Below are 21,436 nucleotides of genomic sequence, written 5' to 3'. Positions count from 1 at the left end.
TCACATAGAAGGAACTAGATGAAAAAAAAATATTTACACAGTGACTGAAGGACCAAAGAGCACGCAAGAAGGTAAAAATATAAAATGACGCCCAGGGAGGGTTTTATGGAAGTGGGGGAAAGGCTGAGTGAGGGGCCGGGCGGTGGCGCTGGAGGTAAGGTGCCTGCCTTGCCTGCGCTAACCTAGGACGGACCTCGGTTCGATCCCCCGGCGTCCCATATGGTCCCCCAAGCCAGGAGCGACTTCTGAGCGCATAGCCAGGAGTAACCCCTGAGCGTCACCGGGTGTGGCCCAAAAACCAAAAAAAAAGAAAGGCTGAGTGAGATACACGAGGCCGTGCTCAAGGGACCAACTGCAGAGCCCAAGACTGAACAGGACCAAACACATGCCAGGCAAGTCCCTCAGTCCCTGTGCTGTTGTCACTGACTCCGGCCTCTGTAGTTGCAGGGGATGGAGGAACAGCAGTGGCTTAGGGAACGGTCGTGAGCATCAATCCCAGACCCCCGAGTTGACAGCAGTCCCAGCAACACGGCTGCTGGAGGCCGGCAGCTTTGAGTCTGTGCTCGCTACATATAAAAGCGGTCTCCAGCTGCCGTGCGCCCAAGTCTGCGTACGTACTACAAAAAGAGAGCAGCCTTTGATGAGAAGCACAACAACAGAGGCAAGCATGGGGCTAGGAAGAGCGGAGTAGGTTGGAGCTTCCGCCTGGCATGCTGGGGTTCGAGTTGATCTGACACCACAAGGTCCACTGAGCTCACAGGACGACGGCAGCCCCAATTCCCCAGGCATCCAACTGCCTGTCCACACACGGATGGAGCCAGGCCCCTCTGTCCATGGCTAAATGAGAGCCTCAGGAGTCTGTAGGCATGAGTCCAACTTTAAGGGATGAATCTTAGGGAGCAGTATATGGCACATACAAGCCACAGCTCAGCTGGGCACAGGGGGAATGCGTGCCCGGCAGTCGTCACAGCCACAAGGGACAGGACCGGGGAAGAGGAAATAGAAATGTTTCAACAAAAGAGCCAGTAAGAACCCAACTGACAAAGACCTTGGCGTCTTTCCAGCTGGAAGAAAACAAAGAATTCTGTACAACCATGAGTGTCACCCAATGAAGGGAGAACAGAAAACTAGAGAACGGATCTTACTTCGTGAACGAAGTACGTACGTATCTCAGGTTGGTCTGGCCCTAAGCGAGAATAATGCAGGACACACTCAAAAGTAGCACAGTTGTGGCTGAAGGAATCTGAGACCAAGTACAGCCCATATGTGATGCAGTCCACAGCTAACTGCCAGGTGAAACAAAACAAAACACATTCAGCATTCCGCAAGAGTGGGGAGTACATTATCACAAAACCCAGAGGCTATCCAGTGCAACATTAAACAAATCCAGGATAGGGCCAAAGAAATAGCACAGGGGTGAAGTGCTTGCCTTGGCCGACCGAAATTCAATCCCAAGCACCACATACATGCAGTTTGGAGTAAGCCCTGAGCATCACTAATGTGGCCACAGGACAGAACAAAAGACAAAAATCAAGGCTACAATCAAAAAAATACTCAGTGTTGGGACCGGAGAGATAGCACAGTGGCATGTGCCTTGCAAGCAGCCGATCCAGGACCTAAGGTGGTTGGTTCGAATCCCCGAGTTCCATACGGTCCCCCGTGCCTGCCAGGAGCTATTTCTGAGCAGACAGCCAGGAGTAACCCCTGAGAGCTGCCAGGTGTGGCCCAAAAACCAAAACAAACAAACAAACAAACTCAGTGGGAGCTGGATCAATAGCACAGTGGTAGGGCGTTTGCCTTGCACTCAGCCAACACAGGATGGACTCCGGTTGAATTCCCGGCATCCCAGATGGTCTCCCGAGCCTGCCAGGTGCAATTTCTGAGTGCAGAGCCAGGAGTAACCCAAGTGCCACCAGGTATGGCCCAAAACCCAAAAAACCTACAAAATACTGCTTCAAGAAATAAAAGAGGGCACAGGAAATGGAAACACATATACTCTGTTCACTAATTGAAAGGATTAATTAACATCATTAAAATGACAAGACCGTACCAAGGCATTGTAAAGATTTAACGATACCCATGACATTTTTCAAAGAGTGAATCAAACGCTCTTAGAGATCATTTGCAATATCACATTAACTAAATCAATCCTTGGGAAAGTGAAGACGGGAGGTATCTTTAAATTTTAAATCGTACTATATAGCAGTACTGCTTTATACACTGGACTTTAATACAGACAGACCTCAGATCAATGGAACAGACTTTAGTATTCTGAGACCGACTCCCAGGTGTACAGTCAATTAATCTTTGCTAAGGGACATAAATACAAAGTGGGTCGAGGAAAGAATTCCTCATCAACAAGTGGCATTGGGAAAACTGGTCAACTGCAAGCAGAAAAGTGAACTCAGAGAGCCAGAGAGATAGCAGAGCGGTAGGGTGTTTGCCTTGCATGCAGAAGGATGGTGGTTCAAATCCCGGCAGTCCATGTGGTCCCCAAGCCTGCCAGGGGTGACTTCTGAGCATTAGAGCCAGGAGTAGCCCCTGAGAGTTGCCGGGTGAGCCCCACCCACCCCCCAAAAAAAACCCAAAAACAAAAGCAAAAAGTGAACTCAGACCTCTCTTTAACACTACTGATGAATATCAAATCAAAATAGATTAAAGACCCTGATAGCAGGCCTATAACCAAAAGGCAGGTACATGGAGGAAAATCGAGGCAGAACACTCCATGACACTGAAGCTAAAAACATCTTCAAGGCCACTAGCCAAACAAGCCCACTGCGGAGAAATCTGCCACTTTGCTCAAAGTGCAGCACCTCATCTAAAAAAAAATAATAATTTTAAAAAATTCTTGCAAAAAAAAAAAAAAAAAGATAGGGGCCAGAGCAGTGACACAAGCAGTAGGGTGTTTGCCTTGCTAACTTAGGATGGACTTCGAGCCCATCCCCTGGCATCCCATATGACCCCTCGAGCCAGGAGCGATATTTGAGCGCATAGCCAGGAGTAACAGCCCCTGAGCACATCGGGTGTGCCCAAAAAACAAACAAACAAAAAAGATAAATAACCCATTATTTTGACAACTTTCCAGCAGATATCAGGAGAAAAGAGAGGGCCAATGGCCCCACTCTGCCAAAGCCACGCCTACTGCCTCCATCACCCAAAATCACCATTTTCCCAATGGCCCCGCCTCATCAACCCTCTATCCCTTAAGCCAGGGGTCTCAAACTCAATTTACCTGGGGGCCGCAGGAGGCAAAGTCGGGGTAATCCTTGAGTGCAAAGTCAGTAGTAAGCCTTGAACATTGGGGGGGGGGGGTGTGTGACCCAAACAACTAAAACAAAACAAAACAAAACAAAAAAAGCTTTCTCTAGGGCAGGGCCACAAAATGTTGTACAGAGTTTGTGGTCCACGCCCGCGAGTTTAAGACCCCTGCATAAGGGCCCGGAGAGATAGCACAGCGCTTTGCCTTGCAAGCAGCCGATCCAGGACCAAAGGTGGTTGGTTCGAATCCCGGTGTCCCATATGGTCCCCCGTGCCTGCCAGGAGCTATTTCTGAGCAGACAGCCAGGAGTAACCCCTGAGCACTGCCGGGTGTGACCCAAAAAACAAAAAACAAAAAAACAAAAAAAAAATGGGGCCGGAGAGATAGCATGGAGGTAAGGCGTTTGCCTTTCATGCAGGAGGTCATTGGTTCGAATCCCGGCGCCCCATATGGTCCCCTGTGCCTGCCAGGAGCAATTTCTGAGCCTGGAGCCAGAAATAACCCCTGAGCACTGCCGGATGTGACCCAAAACACACACACACACACACACACACACACACACACACACACACACACACACACAAAAGACCCCTGCATAAGGCTTAAGGGACACTAAACTTACCAAACTTCAAGTATGTTGGTTTGGGGCTGATATCACCAGGATTTTTAGAGTGAATGCAGGCACCCTCCTGCTTTTTCCAAGCTGAGTACATGCCCTAAAATTCGCAGTATCAGTGATAGTGCTTAGAATTTCTGGATAACTTCATATAGGAACAGGCCCACAGAAAAGAATGGATAGCTCACATCAAGAGTTTAAAACCGGCGGGGTCAGAGAGATAGCACAGCTGTGTTTGCCTTGCAAGCAGCCAATCCAGGACTTAAAGTGGTTGGTTCAAATCCCGGTGTCCCATATGGTCCCCCATGCCTGCCAGGAGCGATTTCTGAGCATAGAGCCAAGAGGAACCTCTGAGTGCTGCCGGGTGTGGCCCAAAAACCAAAAAAAAAAAAAAAAAAAAAAAAATCCAGAACACAAACTTAAAAGTTGAAATCAAAGGAGAAGTCCAACAAAAGATGTGTGGAACAAGAAGATTACTAAAGGACTAAAAGGAAAGATGCAATCATGCAATTTGCTGCAATGTGGATGGAACTGGAAGATATTATATTAAGTAAGTCAAAAGGAGGATAAATATAGAATGGCTATCACTTATATGTGATATTTAGAATAACAGCATGAAAGCATTTAATGGTTTAAATGGGGCTATAAATACCCAAGATGCATCTCAGGCCCATCCTAGGTATTCATTCTCAAAGGCTTCAAGCAATAGATGAAGTGAACGTAGCTAGAACACTGGATGATTTGATGGACAGTCAATACCAGCCTATTTCACGTGGATCTTCTGCTTCCAAAAATTTTAATTTTAATGTTGGTATTTTCAGGAACAGCTAATATGTGTATAGAGGTTCTTTTTAAAGTTTGGGTACAAAAATAAAGTTTGGAGACATTGGGGAAAAATAATAAAATAAATGGGGGTTGTCTGGAACACTCCTGACCCCAGAGCATAGTGAGAAGAAAGAAATAGAGTGCGGAGGAAGAAAGACAGATGTGAAATAACGGGGTCAGAGGTTAAGGGAATTCAGGGACATTGGTGACGTTAAGGAAAGACAGAACTAAATATCCAAACCACAGCGTCAAAGGTGGAATAACAAGACCCAAACCTTAACAACCAAATTTTAAAAGGTGCCTATTAAAATGACAGGCTGGTGATAGAGGTCTGGAAGGACTCTGGGAACACTGGTGGAGGGAGTTTGAGAATGGTGGTGGAACTGCTTGGTATTGAAATATTACATGTCTAAAACTCAACTATGAATAACTTTGTAAATCACAATGCTTTAAATTAAAAAAAAATTTTTTTTAATTTTTGAGCCACATCTGGGGGCGCTCAGAGGTTAACTCTGCCGGGAATTGAACCAGGGCCCGTCCAGGTTTGGCCGCATGCAAGGCAAATGCCCTACCGCTGTGCTATCACTCCGGCCCCAGTGTTTTACATCATAGCGTGAACCCATCATCCTGCTGGACAAGCTGACCTCGACAGGAGCCATTCACTGCAGTGATCCAAGAAATAGCACAGATGATTGACCTGGGCAAACAAGAGCTCAGTGTGTGAGGATCGACTCGGGACACTTACCACAAACTTCTCGCCGTTCTGCTCCACATGTTTGTACGTGGGGACCGAGATGGGCACCGCCTGCTTGTCTGTGTAATCGTACAGTGATTGTCCCAGCGCGTCGTCGCTTGGGTCGAGGTTATCTGCCTCGTGGGGGGGCACAGACAACACCGTCAGGATCAGTTCCTTCTCGCCTGCTCGGATGAGATCCACCACCTGCTTGTGGGTGGCCCCCTCGACGTTCACACCGTTCCTGGGGAGAAAGGGGACAGGACAATCTGTAAGCCAGACGGGTTCCAACAACTTCTGTCTCCACCGGCTCCAGTCTCACAGGGTTGGGACCATACAAGCCCACGCTTCATTTGGTTCCAGAGGGGGGTTATGTTTTCACAGACCATAGAGTGGAGAATTCAACATGAAGAAATGGCAGGAGGGGACATGGCAACAGGGGAGGGGACCCAGGCTCCCACATACGGTGTCAGGAAAAGACGTGGCGAAGAGGCTGAAGTGGAGGCGAAGACAAGGCTTAGACAGCTGAAGACTGATTCCCTCATGCTAAAGAAGCATGTACACAACAGAATCAAAGTGGCTTTTAAATAATTCAGGCGACTGGACTGTATTCTAGATAATCATATCGAAAATTGTTTCAAGAATTATATCCCCTTAATATGTAAAGACTCAAAACGGTTAAAGCTTGTGCTCTTTTTACTTTAGTTTTATATCTCATTTCATCTCAAGTGCATCTTGAGTCCACCTTTCTTTCTCATCGAGTTTCAGCACCGTGGGAGTTAAATGGTATTTCTCTCCACATATGCTGGGTCCTTTCTGCACCATCTTTTTTTTTAAAGAAAAGGAGACAACCTGAAACTCTATACTGGCAATATCCAAAGGAGACTTAACTTTCTTTGTTCTCCCAGTCACTTTAGTCTCTTCTATCTTTTTTTTCTCTGTTGTATTCTCTCTGTCTGTCTGTCTGTCTGTGTCTGTCTTGCTTAGAGCTCTGTAAAATTAACTTAAAGTAAAAAAATACAGGAACTTTTGGGCTAGGGATGAGCCTGACTTGTGTAAGGCTCTGGGTTCTATGCCCAGTATCACTAGAAAGTGTATCTGTACGTATACATGTGTACAGATATACATGTAGACATAAACACATATATAAATACACATACACACTTTTATATAAATGGGCCAGAATAACAGTACAGTAGGTAGGAGCTTGTCTTGCCCGTGACAGACTCAGGTTTGATCCTGGAGTCCCATATGGCGTCCCCCGAGCACTGCCAAGAGTAGTTCCTAATTACAAGCCAGGAGTAAACCCTGAATACTGCTAGGTATGACCAAAGAGAAAAGAAATAAAATTAAATTAAAAAAAAAAAAAAATATGTATATATATATATATATATATATATATATATATATATATATATATTGGGCCAGAGAGAGCGTGTACAGGAGGCAAGGGGCTTTTCTTGCAAACAGCTGACTCTGGATCAATTAGCACCACAGAGTCTTCCGAGTAACACCATAGTGATTCCAGAGCAGACTCAGACATGACCACTGGCAGGTGCAGCCCAAAACCATCTCCCCCACCAACACATGCATGCACGCACGCACATACACACATACATACACACACACACACACACTCACATGGACACATATACCAATTAGCTATCCCTAAAGTTATTGAATAAATCAACCTACTCATTCTCCTTCCTGTTTCACTGGGTATAGAAAGGCTGCAATTAGAAAAATGTTCAAGGCTTGAAAGAGCAAAACTCTTGTCCAGAAATATGCTGAGTCTCCTCAAGCTCCGTTAGCAACCCAACCGCCTTCCCAGAATGCTGAGCCGGCCGATGGCGTCAGCAAAACTTGGGAGGCAGCTGGGTGACTGGAGGTCCTCTCCCAGAATCCCGAGACAGAGCTAAGAGCTACACCCATGGCCTTTAGTCAGTATTAAAAAAAGCTTATCAACCACTTAGAGTTAAATTTTTTTTCAGTCTTGTTCCAAAACATTGGGTTTTTCCACTTCCTGAAAGCGAGGCTAAGTTTAGTGACAAGCCCTCAACACTCTTCAGTCACTGGAACTATCTGTCAGAGACTGGTGTCTAAACAACAGGTAGGAGGAGATCGCCCCACTCGCCTCCTTCCTTTTTCTGACTCTAGTAATCGAGTCGAAACTCAGCACTTTGGTAATTTACTCTCGTGGGTCCTAATTTACACGTGGAAAAAAACTTCAATCCATTCATAATTCACTAGTTATTGGAGATAATAAAAAGCCTCTTTCGGGGCCGGAGAGATAGCATGAAGGTACGGAGTTTGCCTTTCATGCAGGAGGACGGTGGTTCGAATCCTGGCATCCCATATGGTCCCCCGTGCCTGCCAGGGGCGATTTCTGAGCATAGAGCCAGGAGGAACCCCTGAGTGCTGCTGGGTGTGAAACCCCCCCCCAAAAAAAAGACCTCTTTCACTGACAGAAACTGAAATCAGGTCAGACGAATGATGGAAACTGGAATGAAGTCTGATAAATGATCTAAAAAAAAAAAAGAGGCTGGGACTGGAGTGATAACACAGCGGGTGGGGTGCTTGCCTTGAACATGGCTGACCCGGGAAAGAACCCTGGCATCCCCGATGGTCCCTTGAGCCTTAAACCAGCCAGGAGTGAGTTCTGACTGCAGAGCCAGGAATAGCCCCTGAGCTATTTGGGCCGCAGGGTGAGGCCCAAAACAAACAAAAAGACCATGTTGTACAAAAAGAGGTTAGTTATAGGGAAAAAGTCTAGCCCACAACACACATATGATTGGTTAAGGCACTAGCATCTACTTTGTGGCATCTAACCAAGGTTTCTGGGTTTACTTGTCTTGTTTTGTTTTGCTACACACGTTGGCACTCAGGGGTGACGCCCGGCAGGCTTAGGGAGACCAATATGGGATGCTGCGGATTGAACGCAGGTCAGCCACTTGCAAAGCAAATGCTCTAGCGAATGTGCTATTGCTCCAGCCCCTAACCATGGTTTTGTAAGATGCTACTGGGACCAGAACGATAGTATAGCTGGGCAGGGGTTTGCCTTGCTTGTTGTCAACACAGATGCAATCCCTGTAACCTCTTATGGTCCCCCGAGTCCCACCAAAAAAAGATTCTTGAGCACAGAAGTACACCAAAAATTATATAAGTAAGTAAATAAATAAGGGGCCAGAGTGCTAGCACAGCGAGAGAGTGTTTGCCTTGCACACAGCAGATCTAGGACGGATGGTGGTTGGAATCCCGGCATCCATTTGGTGGCCCGTGCCTGCCAGGGGCGATTTCTAAAGGCAGAGCCAGGAGGAAACCCTTAGCACCGCCAGGTGTGAACACCCCCACCCCAAAAACAAAACCAAAAAAAGTTTGGTTTTAGGATATATCCAGCACTCTGGGCTTCCTGCTGAGACTGTGCTCAGGGGTCCCTCCAGTGGGATTCAGGGCACTTGAAGAGCCTCATTATCTCTCATTAAGTGATAGAAATGTTCTTTAAGTTGACTGGAAGGGCTCTGTTAGCTCAACGGCTCCACACTTAAAATCGATTTGGGATTTCACTAGGGAGACATTTCTGGTGGGAGAGAAGGCAAGTGTATTCCAGGCCTTAAGTTCCATCCTCCGCTCTGCCAGTTCCTCAATTCCCTCAGGACAACCACGGGTGGCTCCAATGTCAATCACTGGGCATAGCACCAGTCAAATACCGCCTGACCAAGGAGTAACCGCACCCCACCCCAGATGCCACACTCCTGGGTGTGGTCCCCATTTTTCAGAAGTGTACATTTGACTCTACAGGAAATAAATTTCCATGAAGTTAACCTTAAAATAAGACTTATTGGGGGGGTGGCAAAAGCGACAGTACAATGGGTAGGGAGGGCATCTGCCATGCATGTGACCAACCCAGGTTCGATCCCTGGAAGCCCTGTATCTCACCAGGAGTGATCTCTGAGCCTAGAGCAGGAAGGACTAAGACCTGAGTACTGCCAGGTGTGGCCCCCAAATATTTTTTAAAAAGAAAATTGACTCAGGGGCTGGAAAGATAGAATGGAGGTAAAGCATTTGCCGTGCACGCAGAGGGACAGTGGTTCAAATCCTGGCATCCCATAGGGTCCCCCAAGCCCGCCAGGAGTGACTTCTGAGTGTAGAGCCAGGAGGAACCCCTGAGTGCTGCCAAATGTGACCCAAAAACAAACAAAACAAAACAATACAAAAAATAAAACAAAAACAAAATATATGTAATGAAGCCTGGATACAATTTCTTACCCTGAAAAAATAAAAAGTTCATATATAGACTACATGAAAATTCGTGATTCTTTGTTATAGAGAATGCAAAATACAAAGAGACAACAAATGTTTTGAGAATTAAAAAAAAAAAAACTCAGGCAGAACAGGGTACAGCGGATAAGGCACTTCACCTGCATGCTGACACAGGCTTGATCCTCAGCACCACATAAGCACCCCCAAGCCCACCAGACGAAATCCCTGAACACAGCTAGGTGTAGTCCAAATAAATAAATAAATAAAACATAGGGCCAGAGAGATAGCACAGCAGTAGGCAGAGCCAGGGGGAACCACTGAGTGCTGCCAGGTGTGACCCAAAAAACAAACAAACAAAAAGCTTCAAGGGGCTGACGTATGGACATGCCCCCCACATCGCTGCAGGATGTGGCGCCCAGCGTTAGAATGTATGGTTCCCTATCAAAAACCGGTTGTTTATAAGCAGGTAAAAATTCTTGCCTACAAATATGGCACAATACATAAAATACAGAGCCAACTGAATTTCGGTGACTAGACTATATGGAATTTGTTTGACTGGGGGCCACACCCAGCAATGCATTCAGAAATCATTCCTGGAGGGGCTTAGGGAACACACGGGCTGCCAATTTGGGAACCTGCAAAACAAGTGCCCTACCCACTGCACTATCTCTCTAAACCAAAACCATGTGGGGTATTTGGGGGGGGGGGGTTGGGCCACACCTGGCAGTACTCAGGAGTTACTCCTTGCTCTGCTTTCTTTTCTTAGGGGGGCCACTACATCTACCAGTGCTCAAAGATTACTCCTGGCTTTTTGTTCAGAAATCACACCTGGCAGGATTCGGGAACCATGTAGGTTGCCAGGGAGAGAACCCAGGCAGGCCAGTGCAAGGCAGTCCATCTACAGAGGTTTTTCTGTTTGGGGATTTTTTTTTTTTTTGGTTTTTGGGTCACAACCAGCAGCGCTCAGGGGTTCCTCCTGGCTCTTCGCTCAGAAATCACTCCCAGCATATGGGATGCCAGGGTTCAAACCACCATCTGTCCTGGGTAAGCCACGTGCAGGGCAAAAGCCCTACCGCTGTGCTATCTCTGAGCCCTACAGAGCTTCTTTTAACAAGATCCCTCCCTACATTTTCCACAATACATTTTCCTAGAAACTGAGTGGCAAGTATACAAGTTGGAGAAAAACAGATCCCTGGACACCAGGAGTGATTTCTGTCAACTTTTCACTGGGTTGTTGGGTACAGCTATGTTAGATGCATTCGAATATATAGACAAAGTACTTTTCTGAAATTAGATTTTTTTCCCTTCCAGTTCTTCAACAGGTTGGCCTCTTTTCATCTAACTCTGCCTACTTGCTAATCTGAAGGCAAATGAACATGTCAGAGATCATTACTGACTAAGTATTTTAGCAGTCTGCTGTACTTTGACCTCTTGAGCTGTGAGATCCAGCTTATAAGAAACGAGAAAATGAACTTTGAACATGCATGCGCAAGATTATCTTTCTTGACGCGTTATCAAAACTGGGAGGGGGGAAAACGGAGCAATAGCACAGCGGGTAGGGTAGATGCCTTGCACACAGATGACCCAGGTTCAAACCCCCGGCATCCCATACAGTCCCCCAAGCCTGCCAGCAGTGATTTCTGAGCGTGGAGTCGAGGGTAACCTGACTGCCACTGGTGTGACCCAAAAGCAAACAAACAAGATTTGGGGGGAGATTTTGTTTCTGAAATAACTTTTATTTTTTTATCTTGCATCTTGGAACATCACCTATTTGGTGGGGGGGGGGCACACCCGGTGACTCTCAGGGCAGGGGTTACTCCTGGCTCTGCGCTCAGAAATCGCTCCTGGCTTGGGGGACCATATGGGATGCCCGGGAATCAAACCATGGTCCGTCCTAGGCTAGCGCAGGCAAGGCAAATGCCTTACCACTTGCACCACCACTCCCGCGCCACCTATTTGTTTGTTTTGATTTGTTTTGGCCGAATTTGGTGATGTCCTGGGTGATGTCCTCGGTGAGCTCAGGAGACCATCTGGGATGCGAGGGACTGAACCCGGGTCCGTCGTGAGGAAGGCAAGCACCTTTCCCGCTGTAGTGACCTCTCCAGCCCCATTAATCCAATTTACTATTTGGATAAGAAACGGGACGACCTGGCTCCCAACCACTGGAGCACAAGTCTGGCTGGCACACACACAAGGCCCACGTTTGATCCAGGTCATTGCACGGCAATTTGAGCGCCTCCAAGCACAGCACTGCCGGATGGGAGGAATACTGAAGTATCTGGCCGCAAAGTTGGGCTTGGAGTACAAGGAGAAGAAATTCTGAGCCTGCAAGGTTCCCAAAAAAAAAAAAAAACAGGGGAGAGGAGAAAGGACAAGAGAAAGCAAGTCATCAAAAGCTTGGGCATTTTCTTTTATGTTGCTTGAGTCTTTTCTAATAAAAGCAGGTGTGGTTTTAGATCATTTTAGAAGTACAAACTTCACTGCTAACAATGACCTCGATAAAAATTAATCCAAAAATTTAATTAAAAAAATTAAACAGGGAACTGGAGCAATGATAGTACAGTGTGCTGGGTGTTTGCCTCGCACACGGGCAACCTGGATTCAATACTCGGCCACCCTATATGGCCCTCCAAGCACACCATGAGTGGCTCCTGAGGAATCCCTGAGCATCATTTAATGCCCTGAATGAGCTCATTCATATGAAGTGCATAAATAAATAAAGCAAAGAAATGGACACTGTCCAATAAAAGCAAATCCTCCGATTCTAACTACAGAAGTGAGGAGACAGAGTGGGTGGGGGGAATGAAGACGGTAAGATCACAAGGCTGGATCAATAATACAGCGGCAGGTAGGGCACTTGCCTTGTATGTGGTTCACCCAGCTTCCATCTCCAGCATCCCACAGAGTCACGAGTCTGCCAGGAGTGATCCCTGAGCACTCAGAACCAAAGAGTATTACCAAATGTGGACCAAAAACCAAATCAGGGCTGGAGCGGTGGCACAAGCAAGAGGTAAGGTGTTGGCCTTGCTCAACGCTAGTCTATGACGGACCGTGGTTCGATCACCCGACGTCCCGTATGGTACCCCAAGCCAGGAGCAATTTCTGAGTGGAGAGCCGGGAATAACCCCTGAGCGTCTCCGGGTGTGGCCCAAAAACCAAAACCAAAAAAAAAAAAAAAAAAAAAAAGAAATGTATGGGAGCCGGAGCAATAGTATAGTGGATAGGGCACTCGCCGTGCATGGAGTCAAGCCACGCTCAATCCTCAAAACCAATATGATTCTCCAAACCAGGGCAAGGATGACCTCTGAGCCAGGTACAGCCTCTGAGCACCATCATATATAGTCCAAAACAAACAAAAATTAAGATTACGAATTATACAAAATAGATCCTTTCCAACTTCATAAAAGAGGACATATCTAGGCCAGAGAGACAGCATAGCAGACAAGGTGATTGTCCTGATGCTACTGCCTGAGACCAACCCCTGACACAACATCTGGTCTCCTAAGTACCATACCACCAGGAGTGACCCCTGCCCAGTCTGAGCACCTTGAAGGATGGCTCCGAACCGAAAAACGAAGATGGGCAAACTTCTAAAAGTAGTTGTTAGGGTGAGAAGATAACAGGTGACCTCATTTCCCTAACCTTCACCTCCACATTGATTCATTCATTCTTTCTTCCTTTCTTTCTTTTCTTTCTTTCCTTTCTTTTCTCCTCTCTCAACAACGTTTATACTTTAGGTCGGGGTCTCAAACTCTCGGCCCACGGGCCATTTGTGGTCCTCCGTACATTTCGTGGCCCTGCCCTAGAGGAATCTTTTTGCTTTGTTTTTAGTTTTTTGGGTCACACCCCCCAATGTTCAAGGCTTACTACTGACTTTGCACTCAAGGATCACCCCGACTTTGCCTCCTGTGGCCCCAGGTAAATTGAGTCTGAGACCCGTGCTTCAGGTATATAAAGGTACTATGCCTTCACTACCACCAAATATGTCTTCTAAGTGAAAACATATATTTATATACTTACATAAACATATATACTTATATGATATACTTTTAAGATTTGTCAAAACCCAAAACACTAAGAATATCAAGCGCTGGCGAGGGTGTGAGGTAACGGGAACTCTTTCGCTGTTGCTGGGAATGCGAAATTGGGCAGCTGCTCTGAAGACAGGTGAAAAAAAGAACATTTCTCTTACCACCTAATCTGCTATAGCTCCTTAGTGTTCAGCCAAAGAAACTGGAAACTTCTGTTCACACAAAAACCTGCACACAGATGTTCAGAGCAGTTTTTTATTTAACTGCCGAGGCTTGGCAGCCAAGATGTTCTTCAGAAGAGGAAAAACAGTGCTCACTTCAGACAGTGGATTACTAGTCAACAAAACCAAAATGAACTATCAAGTCAGAAAAGACATGAAAGAAACTAAGTCTATGGAGAAAAGATTAAACGATGGACCTCGCTTGCCGCCGGGAGTCTCTAGCCAGGTTTAATTCTACCACCTCAGGGTCCTCCAGGCATCGCTGAGTGCAGCCCTGGAGGCCAGCACCACAAGATTGAACCTGGGGGATCAGCCACATGCACGGCAGATAACCTAGCTACTGTACTATCTTTCTGGTACCTGAAATATATGTTTTATTTTCAGATTTCTTTTTTTTTCTTTTTTTTTCTTTTTTGGTTTTTGGGCCACACCCAGCGGTGCTCAGGGGTTACTCCTGGCTGTCTGCTCAGAAATAGCTCCTGGCAGGCACGGGGGACCATATGGGACACCGGGATTCGAACCAACCACCTTGGGTCCTGGATCGGCTGCTTGCAAGGCAAACGCCGCTGTGCTATCTCTCCGGGCCCTTATTTTCAGATTTCTTCTTTGAAGCAAAAGGTTCAATATTATTAAAAACACAAATATGCTCATCTATATTTATCTACTTATCTATCTAAAACACACATTCTCTCCACATGTCAGCGCCCATTCATGGTTTGCAAATGGGAATATAGATTCCCCTTAAACCACAAGTTCCTTTACAACCACTGTTATAAAATTTATATAAAATAGTTATTAACAGGGGCCGGAGAAATAGCACAGCCGTAGGGCGTTGGCCTGGCATGCAGCCGACCTAGGATTGACGGTGGTTCAAATCCCGCGTCTCATATGGTCCCCCGTGCCTGCCAGGGCAATTTCTGAGCACAGAGCCAGGAGGAACCCGAGTGCTGCCGGGTATGACCCAAAAACCAAAAAAAAAAAAAAAAGTTACTAACAGGCCGGAGCAGTGTTGCAAGAGGTAAGGCGTCTGCCTTGCCTATGCTAGCCTAGGACGGACCCCGGTTCGATCCCCCCAGTGTCCCATATGGTCCCCCAAGCCAGGAGGGATTTCTGAGCGCATAACCAGGAGTAACCCCTGATCGACACTGGGTGTGGCCCAAAATGAAAAAAAAAAAAGAAGAAAAGAAGAAAAGAAGAAAGAAAGAAAGAAAGAAAGAAAGAAAGAAAGAAAGAAAGAAAGAAAGAAAGAAAGAAAGAAAGAAAGAAAGAAAGAAAGAAAGAAAGAAAGAAAGAAAGAAAGAAAGAAAGAAAAAGAAAGAAGTATAAAAATAGTATGCAAGTTCTGCTTCACACTTCAGTTTTAGGGCTGGAGAGATGGCACGGCGGTAGGGTGTTTGCCTTGCAAGCAGCCAACCCAGGACTGACGGTGGTTCGAATCCCGGCAACCCATATGGTCCGGTTCCCCGAGCCAGCCAGGAGCGATTTCTGAGCGCAGAGCCAGGAGGAACCCCTAAGCGCCGCCAGGTATGACCCAAAAACCAAAATGAAAAACACCAACCAACGAACTTCAATAGTAATGGTAATTTTGTTTTCTAATATAGGAGGCAGTAGGTTCTACTGAAACCATACCTGGTTTTAACAATGAATTCTTTCTTTTTGTTTACTTGTTTGCTTTTATTTTGGGGCCATACCCAGTGACATCTGCAGTTACTCCTGGCTCTGTACTTAAGAATGACTCCTAGCACTTCTGGGGGGGGGGGGGGGATACAGAATTCCAGAAATCAAACCTGGGTTGGCCAAGTGCAAGCTAAGTGTCCTACCTGCTTAACTACCTCTCTCTGGCTTCAACAATGAGTTACTTCTTCATACTATGGGTTATTTCTTTATACTGTGTGATAATAAAGTAAGAAAGATAACAGCCACAATAGTTTCCCTAACCTGACTCATCTCCCTCTTTTATACTATTTTGAGGGCCCTGAGCTGAATTTTTCACCAGCAAAACCATCTATCCCAAGTCAAAGCCAGCAACAGTTGTCAGGTTGCCTACAAGAGCACTTCAAGACAAAACCCAAGTCAAAGTTGGCTAAGGAATAAACGCGACTAGATTTATCAACGACCTGACTTGGCAAATCAGGTAGAGTACCAACGAAGGAACCTTTAAAGATTCATTTCATAATTTCTAGATCATTGCATAGTGCCATGAATTAAAGCATGACTTCGACTTCTCATGTGATCTGGCTGAGTTGTTTCTGAAATGACCAAATGCACCCTGAATCTTTATATTAATCTCCTAAATACGTAGTCACAAACGGTACTGACGTGTGAATCTATTACTACTACGTTTGTTTTGTTTTTGTTGTTACTGTTTCAGAATTTGGACCACACCTAGCGGTGCTCAGAAATCACTCCTGGCAGGCAGGGGACCATGTGAGATGCCAGGATAGAACCCGGGTTAGCCATGTGCAAGGCAAATGCCCCACCCGCTATGCTATCACTCTGGCCCCGTTACTACTGCTTTCTAAAAAGAGCTTAAAATGCATTCACTTATGAAAGTAACCTTTAAAAATAACATGCTTTTGAATGGGCATGACATTCAAGCAAATATGCTTGAATCCAGATTAAATTTGGGCCATTTCTTTAAGCATCTAAGCAATACGACCTGTTTCTCTGAACAATAGCACATTTCAACACCTAGAACAAAGTGTATTTCTGCATTAAATAAATACAACGTTTTCTGACGCAGCTAAAGAATAACTGGGAGTGAGCCCGGAATAGTGGAAGTGACAGCGAGCGTACCTACAGGAGCTGAAGAAGGGAAGCCGGAGAGCAGGTAGGGCACTTGCCTTGCATGTAGACAACACAACTTCAATTCCCAGCCCTGTAAGGAGTGACCTGAGCACAGGTCCAGGAGTAAACTGGATGTGGTCCAAAAAGAAAAGGAAAGAAGCATGCCTAAGGTCCAGCAAGGTACGGTTCCCCAAAATGTCACCAGCAGGCAAAGCACCTCCACCTTATTCCAGCACCCCTGGGTGTAATGGCTGTAGCCCTCTATTGGTGCGAGAGTAAAGGCACTACCTTGAGGGGCAGAACAATTGTACAGCTGTAGATCCAGATGTGATCCCACCTCCACCCCATATGGTACCCAAAGCTCTCCAGAAGTAATTCCTGAGCATCCCTGAGTGTGGCCCCAAAAAACATTTTTTTTAAATGGTGATTGCCTCCATGCAGCCAATCCTAGTTTAATTCCTGAGTTGCCTAAAAAAGGAACTAAAGCAACCAACATAGTATATTCAGAAGACAAACCGCATATCAAATCATGTAACCAAATCATATGTCAATCATGTATCAAAAGGAAAACACCCTACCCACTGTACTATCACTCTGGCCCAAAGAAACTCAAGCTTTTTTGTTTGTTTGATTTGTTCGTTGGTTTTTGGGCCACACCCGGCAGTGCTCAGGGGTTACTCCTGGCTGTCTGCTCAGAAATAGCTCCTGACAGGCACGGGGGACCAAATGAGACACCGGATTCGAACCAACCACCTTAGGTCCTGGGTCGGCTGCTTGCCAGGCAAACGCTGCTGTGCTATTTCTTCGGCCCCAAAACTAAGCATTTTTAAATAAATGTTATTAATAGAAATTCAATGAAGAGGGGCCGGAGAGATAGCATGGAGGTAAGGCGTTTGCCTTTCATGCAGGAAGTCATCAGTTCGAAGCCCGGTGTCCCATATGGTCCCACATGCCTGCCAGGAGCAATTTCTGAGCCTGGAGCCAGGAGTAACCCCTGAACACTGCCGGGTGTGACCTAAAACACACACACACACACACAGAAATTCAATGAAGAAAATACACCTAAGAGTACTTATTTCTATAAGGACAATGCAATAGTACAAAGGGAAGAGCATTTGATCTGGCAGCACACCCAGGATAGATTCCTAGCACCCCATATGGTCCCCCGAGTAACACACCAGGAATAATTCCTGAGTGCACAGCCAGGAGTAAGCCCTGAGTACTACCATGTTTGGCCCCAAAACAAAAGCAAACAAACATAAGAGTACTTATTTCTAAGTACACACACTGGAAAACTTCCTTACTTTGTGATTTTACTACCTGGCAGATAAGAATATTTTTCATGGGGCCACATAGACAGCACAGTGAGTAGGGTGTTTGCCTTGCATGTGGCCGACACAAGTTCGATCTCTGGCATCCCGCATGATCCCTGAGCCTGCCAGGAATGATGTCTGAGTGCAGAGCTAGAAGTAACCCAAGCGCCACCAGGTGTGGGCCAAAATCCTACACACACACACACACACACACACACACACACACACACACACACACACACACACACACACACTTTGTAGCAGGAAGTAATTAAAGAAAAATATTTAAAATAAACTATACAAGGGGCCGCAGCGATAGCACAGTGGGGAGAGTGTTTGCCTTGCATATGGCAGACCAGGGTTCGATCTCTGGCTGAGCAGAGCCAGGTGTACCCCAAAACCTAAAATAAATAAATAAGTAATAAAAATACCAATAAGGTATTCATTAAAATAAATAGATATTATGGGGCCAGAAAGATAGCACAGCCAGTAGTAAGTAGGGCATTTTCCTCGCATGCAGCTGACCCAAGACAGACAATGGCTCGAATCCCGTGCCCTCTAGGAGCGATTTCTGAATGCAGAGCCAGGGGTAACCCCTGAGCGCTGCCGAGTGTGGCCCAGAAAACAAAAATAAAATAAATTGACTTTACATATGTCTTCATTTTAAAAAGACAAAGTTCATGGGCCTATCATATGATCTTGTTTCTATCAGAGGGCCAGGTACACTCTTTGCCTTGCATAAATATGTCCTAGCGTTCCATGCTTGAAAGCCAATCTCGGGAACTGGTGATTATTAAAGACTATCTCGGGGTCAAGGTTGTAACTTGTAACTAAGAGTCAAGTATGTGCCTCTCTATCCACAATAAAGACCACTCATATAAATCACAAAGAGATACCGAGAGACAACAAAATATCTCAGAAACATAAAAATGTCATGTCCAAATCCAGTTGTACACATACCACTCATAAACAAGAGACACCAAAGAGAACAAGTTAGCCAAGAGACAAGAAGCCGTCTCAGAAACATAAATAATGCCACACCCAAATCCAATGTGCACATATCCTAAGGCCGTCTCAAGTAATCAAGAGGCCCGAGAGAAAGCAGAGCAGACAGGGAGTATGCAGTTTGCAGCAGACCCGGATTTGAGATGATCCCTCCCAGGACTGCCAAGAGCGATCCCTAAACAGTATCAGGAACGAGCCCTTTGTACCACAAGGAGTGGCCCCAGAACTAATCAAGAGGGATCTGAGCAACAGTAAGGCCATTAGGGGATTTGTCTTGCATGTGGCAAACCAGGCACCACATATGGTGTCCCCCAAGCCAACCAGGAATGAGCCCTGAAGACAGAGCCAGGAGTAGGCCCTGAGCACAGCCAGGTGTGGCCCCCAAACCAAATAAAAGACAGTCAAGAACTTTAAGAAGTACTTCTAAGAGTCAGGAAAATTAAGAACTTCACGTCCTATATATATAGTTAGTGCAAAGCTATACTGATGTTGGTTCTCTCTGATTAAAAACGTCCTTCTTCACTGGTCACATATCCAACAGAGAAGACACTCAAAATACATTACTCTTGGAAAAGAAGCTGGGGTCTGACTCTGCTGATCAAGAAAACTTTCCATATGCAATCAAATTTACTAGTCGGGGCTGGTATCAAATCGTGTTACGTGATTATTTTCCCAAATAGTTATAACTAGTCCACTTTGAAGGGAGAAACTGGACCAAACTGAATTATTTTGTCGCATCGAAGTAATGCTTGGAGCCAACTCCCAGGTCTGTGCTAAGGGACTGCTCCCAGCAAGCACTCAGAGGACCATGAGGTGCCAGGGATCAAACCAGGATCAGATCCGCCACACACAAGGCTAATGCAATGCCTTAATCCTGGCACCATCTCTGCCAATCATGGCAGTTCTAAGATTCGCTGAGGACAGGATTTGGTAAGCAGACTTTAAAAGAAACACAAATTAGGGCTCTTCTTTCTTTTTTAATTTAATTATTTTGGGAGGTTTTGGGTCACACCCGGCAGCACTCAGGGATCACTCCTGGTTCTATGCTCAGAAATTGCTCCTGGCAGGCTCAAGGGACCATATGGGATGCTGGGATTTGAACCACCATCCTTCTGCATGAAAGGCAAATGCCTGACCTCCATGCTATCTCTCCAGCCCCAGGGCTCTTCCTTCAGTCCAAGCTTGTATTCCCTTAAAACTCAAGTTATGGGACCAGAGATAGCGCAATGGGCTGAATACACACTTGACATGCAGAGAAGCCCAGGCTTGGCCCCCCACACCGTAAGTACCCTGAGCACTTGCAGGAGAGACACCCCAGCACTGCAGGGGAAGTTACTCTGGACTTTCACATCTCTTGTCCATTATTCAATCAACTGCCATATAAAAAAAACTGGAATAAGAGGCTAGAGAGATGCTATAGGGGTTAAGGTGCTTGCCTTGTACCCAGCTACCCTGAAAACTGGAATAAAATAATGTTTACATGGAAGGAAAAAACTCTAAAATGGGAAAGTACTAAACTGTAACGAGTCTCACGGTTAGGACAGCCGCCATACATAGGAGCCATAAGCACACAAGAATCATCTTCCTATGCCTGGCCCTGACTCAGAGTCTGACACGTCAATATGGAAAGCTTTTCTGCAACAGGAAAAAAAAATCAAAGAATTTGAATGAGAGACACAGAAAGGCTCTAAAGAGAATATTTAGGGAAATGAGGCTCAATCTAAAAAAGATCAAAACCAGTGTCACAGACGTCCCTTCAGAGTTATGACTAATGGGTGATTTCCTCCTCTGGCTCAAAAACCTAATGGAGGTTGCAAGTTAGAAAGGAAGGACAGAAAAGGAAGAAAAAGAAAAAGAAAAAGAAAAAGAAAGGAAGGATAGAAAAGATAAATGTGGGGGCCGGAGAGATAGCATGGAGTTAAGGCGTTGTCTTGCATGCAGGACGGTGGTTCAATCCCCGGCATCCCATATGGTCCCCAGAGCCTGCCAGGAGCGATTTCTGAGCATAGAGCCAGGAGGAACCCCTGAGCACTGCCTGGTGTGACCCAAAAACGGGGGAAAAAAAAAAAAAACAGAAAAGATAATGTGGAGTTCTTTACTCTGCCCTGTCGCAACGATCAGCAGCAGAGAGGCTTCAGAGATTTTGAAAACCAAAACACAGTCAGAAGATAAGAAACCAAGGCCAAGAAGTCCGATAAGCATTACAAATCCGCAGAGAAAACTTCCCCCAGCAGTGTTCATTGCTTCCCTCGCCCACTAATGAATAGAGTTCTCTCTTCACCTTCTGAAGATGCACCAAAAATGCAAGAGCTTTTTCTCTGGGAGATAAGAGCTTAGACCAGACTCTGGACCCAAGGCAGTGCTTCTCAACTATTTTGTCATGCCC

The 21,436-nt window shown here is 45.9% G+C and overlaps 1 protein-coding gene across 1 annotated transcript in view; it reads right to left on the bottom strand.

Annotated features, from left to right (window-relative positions):
• Window positions 1–21,436, bottom strand: part of SNX27 (sorting nexin 27) — a 58,788-nt gene that overhangs the window by 30,743 nt on the left and 6,609 nt on the right. The window contains exon 2 of the mRNA XM_049765997.1: window positions 5,446–5,677. Coding sequence (XP_049621954.1) covers window positions 5,446–5,677 — 232 coding nt within the window. The remainder of the gene's footprint in view (window positions 1–5,445; window positions 5,678–21,436) is intronic.

This window comes from Suncus etruscus, chromosome 19 (genome assembly GCF_024139225.1).
Source record: "Suncus etruscus isolate mSunEtr1 chromosome 19, mSunEtr1.pri.cur, whole genome shotgun sequence".
In the NCBI taxonomy this organism is placed as follows: Eukaryota; Metazoa; Chordata; class Mammalia; order Eulipotyphla; family Soricidae; genus Suncus; species Suncus etruscus.
The sequence above is the reverse complement of the archived record's forward strand: the minus strand, read 5'-3'. Positions and strand labels throughout refer to the sequence as shown.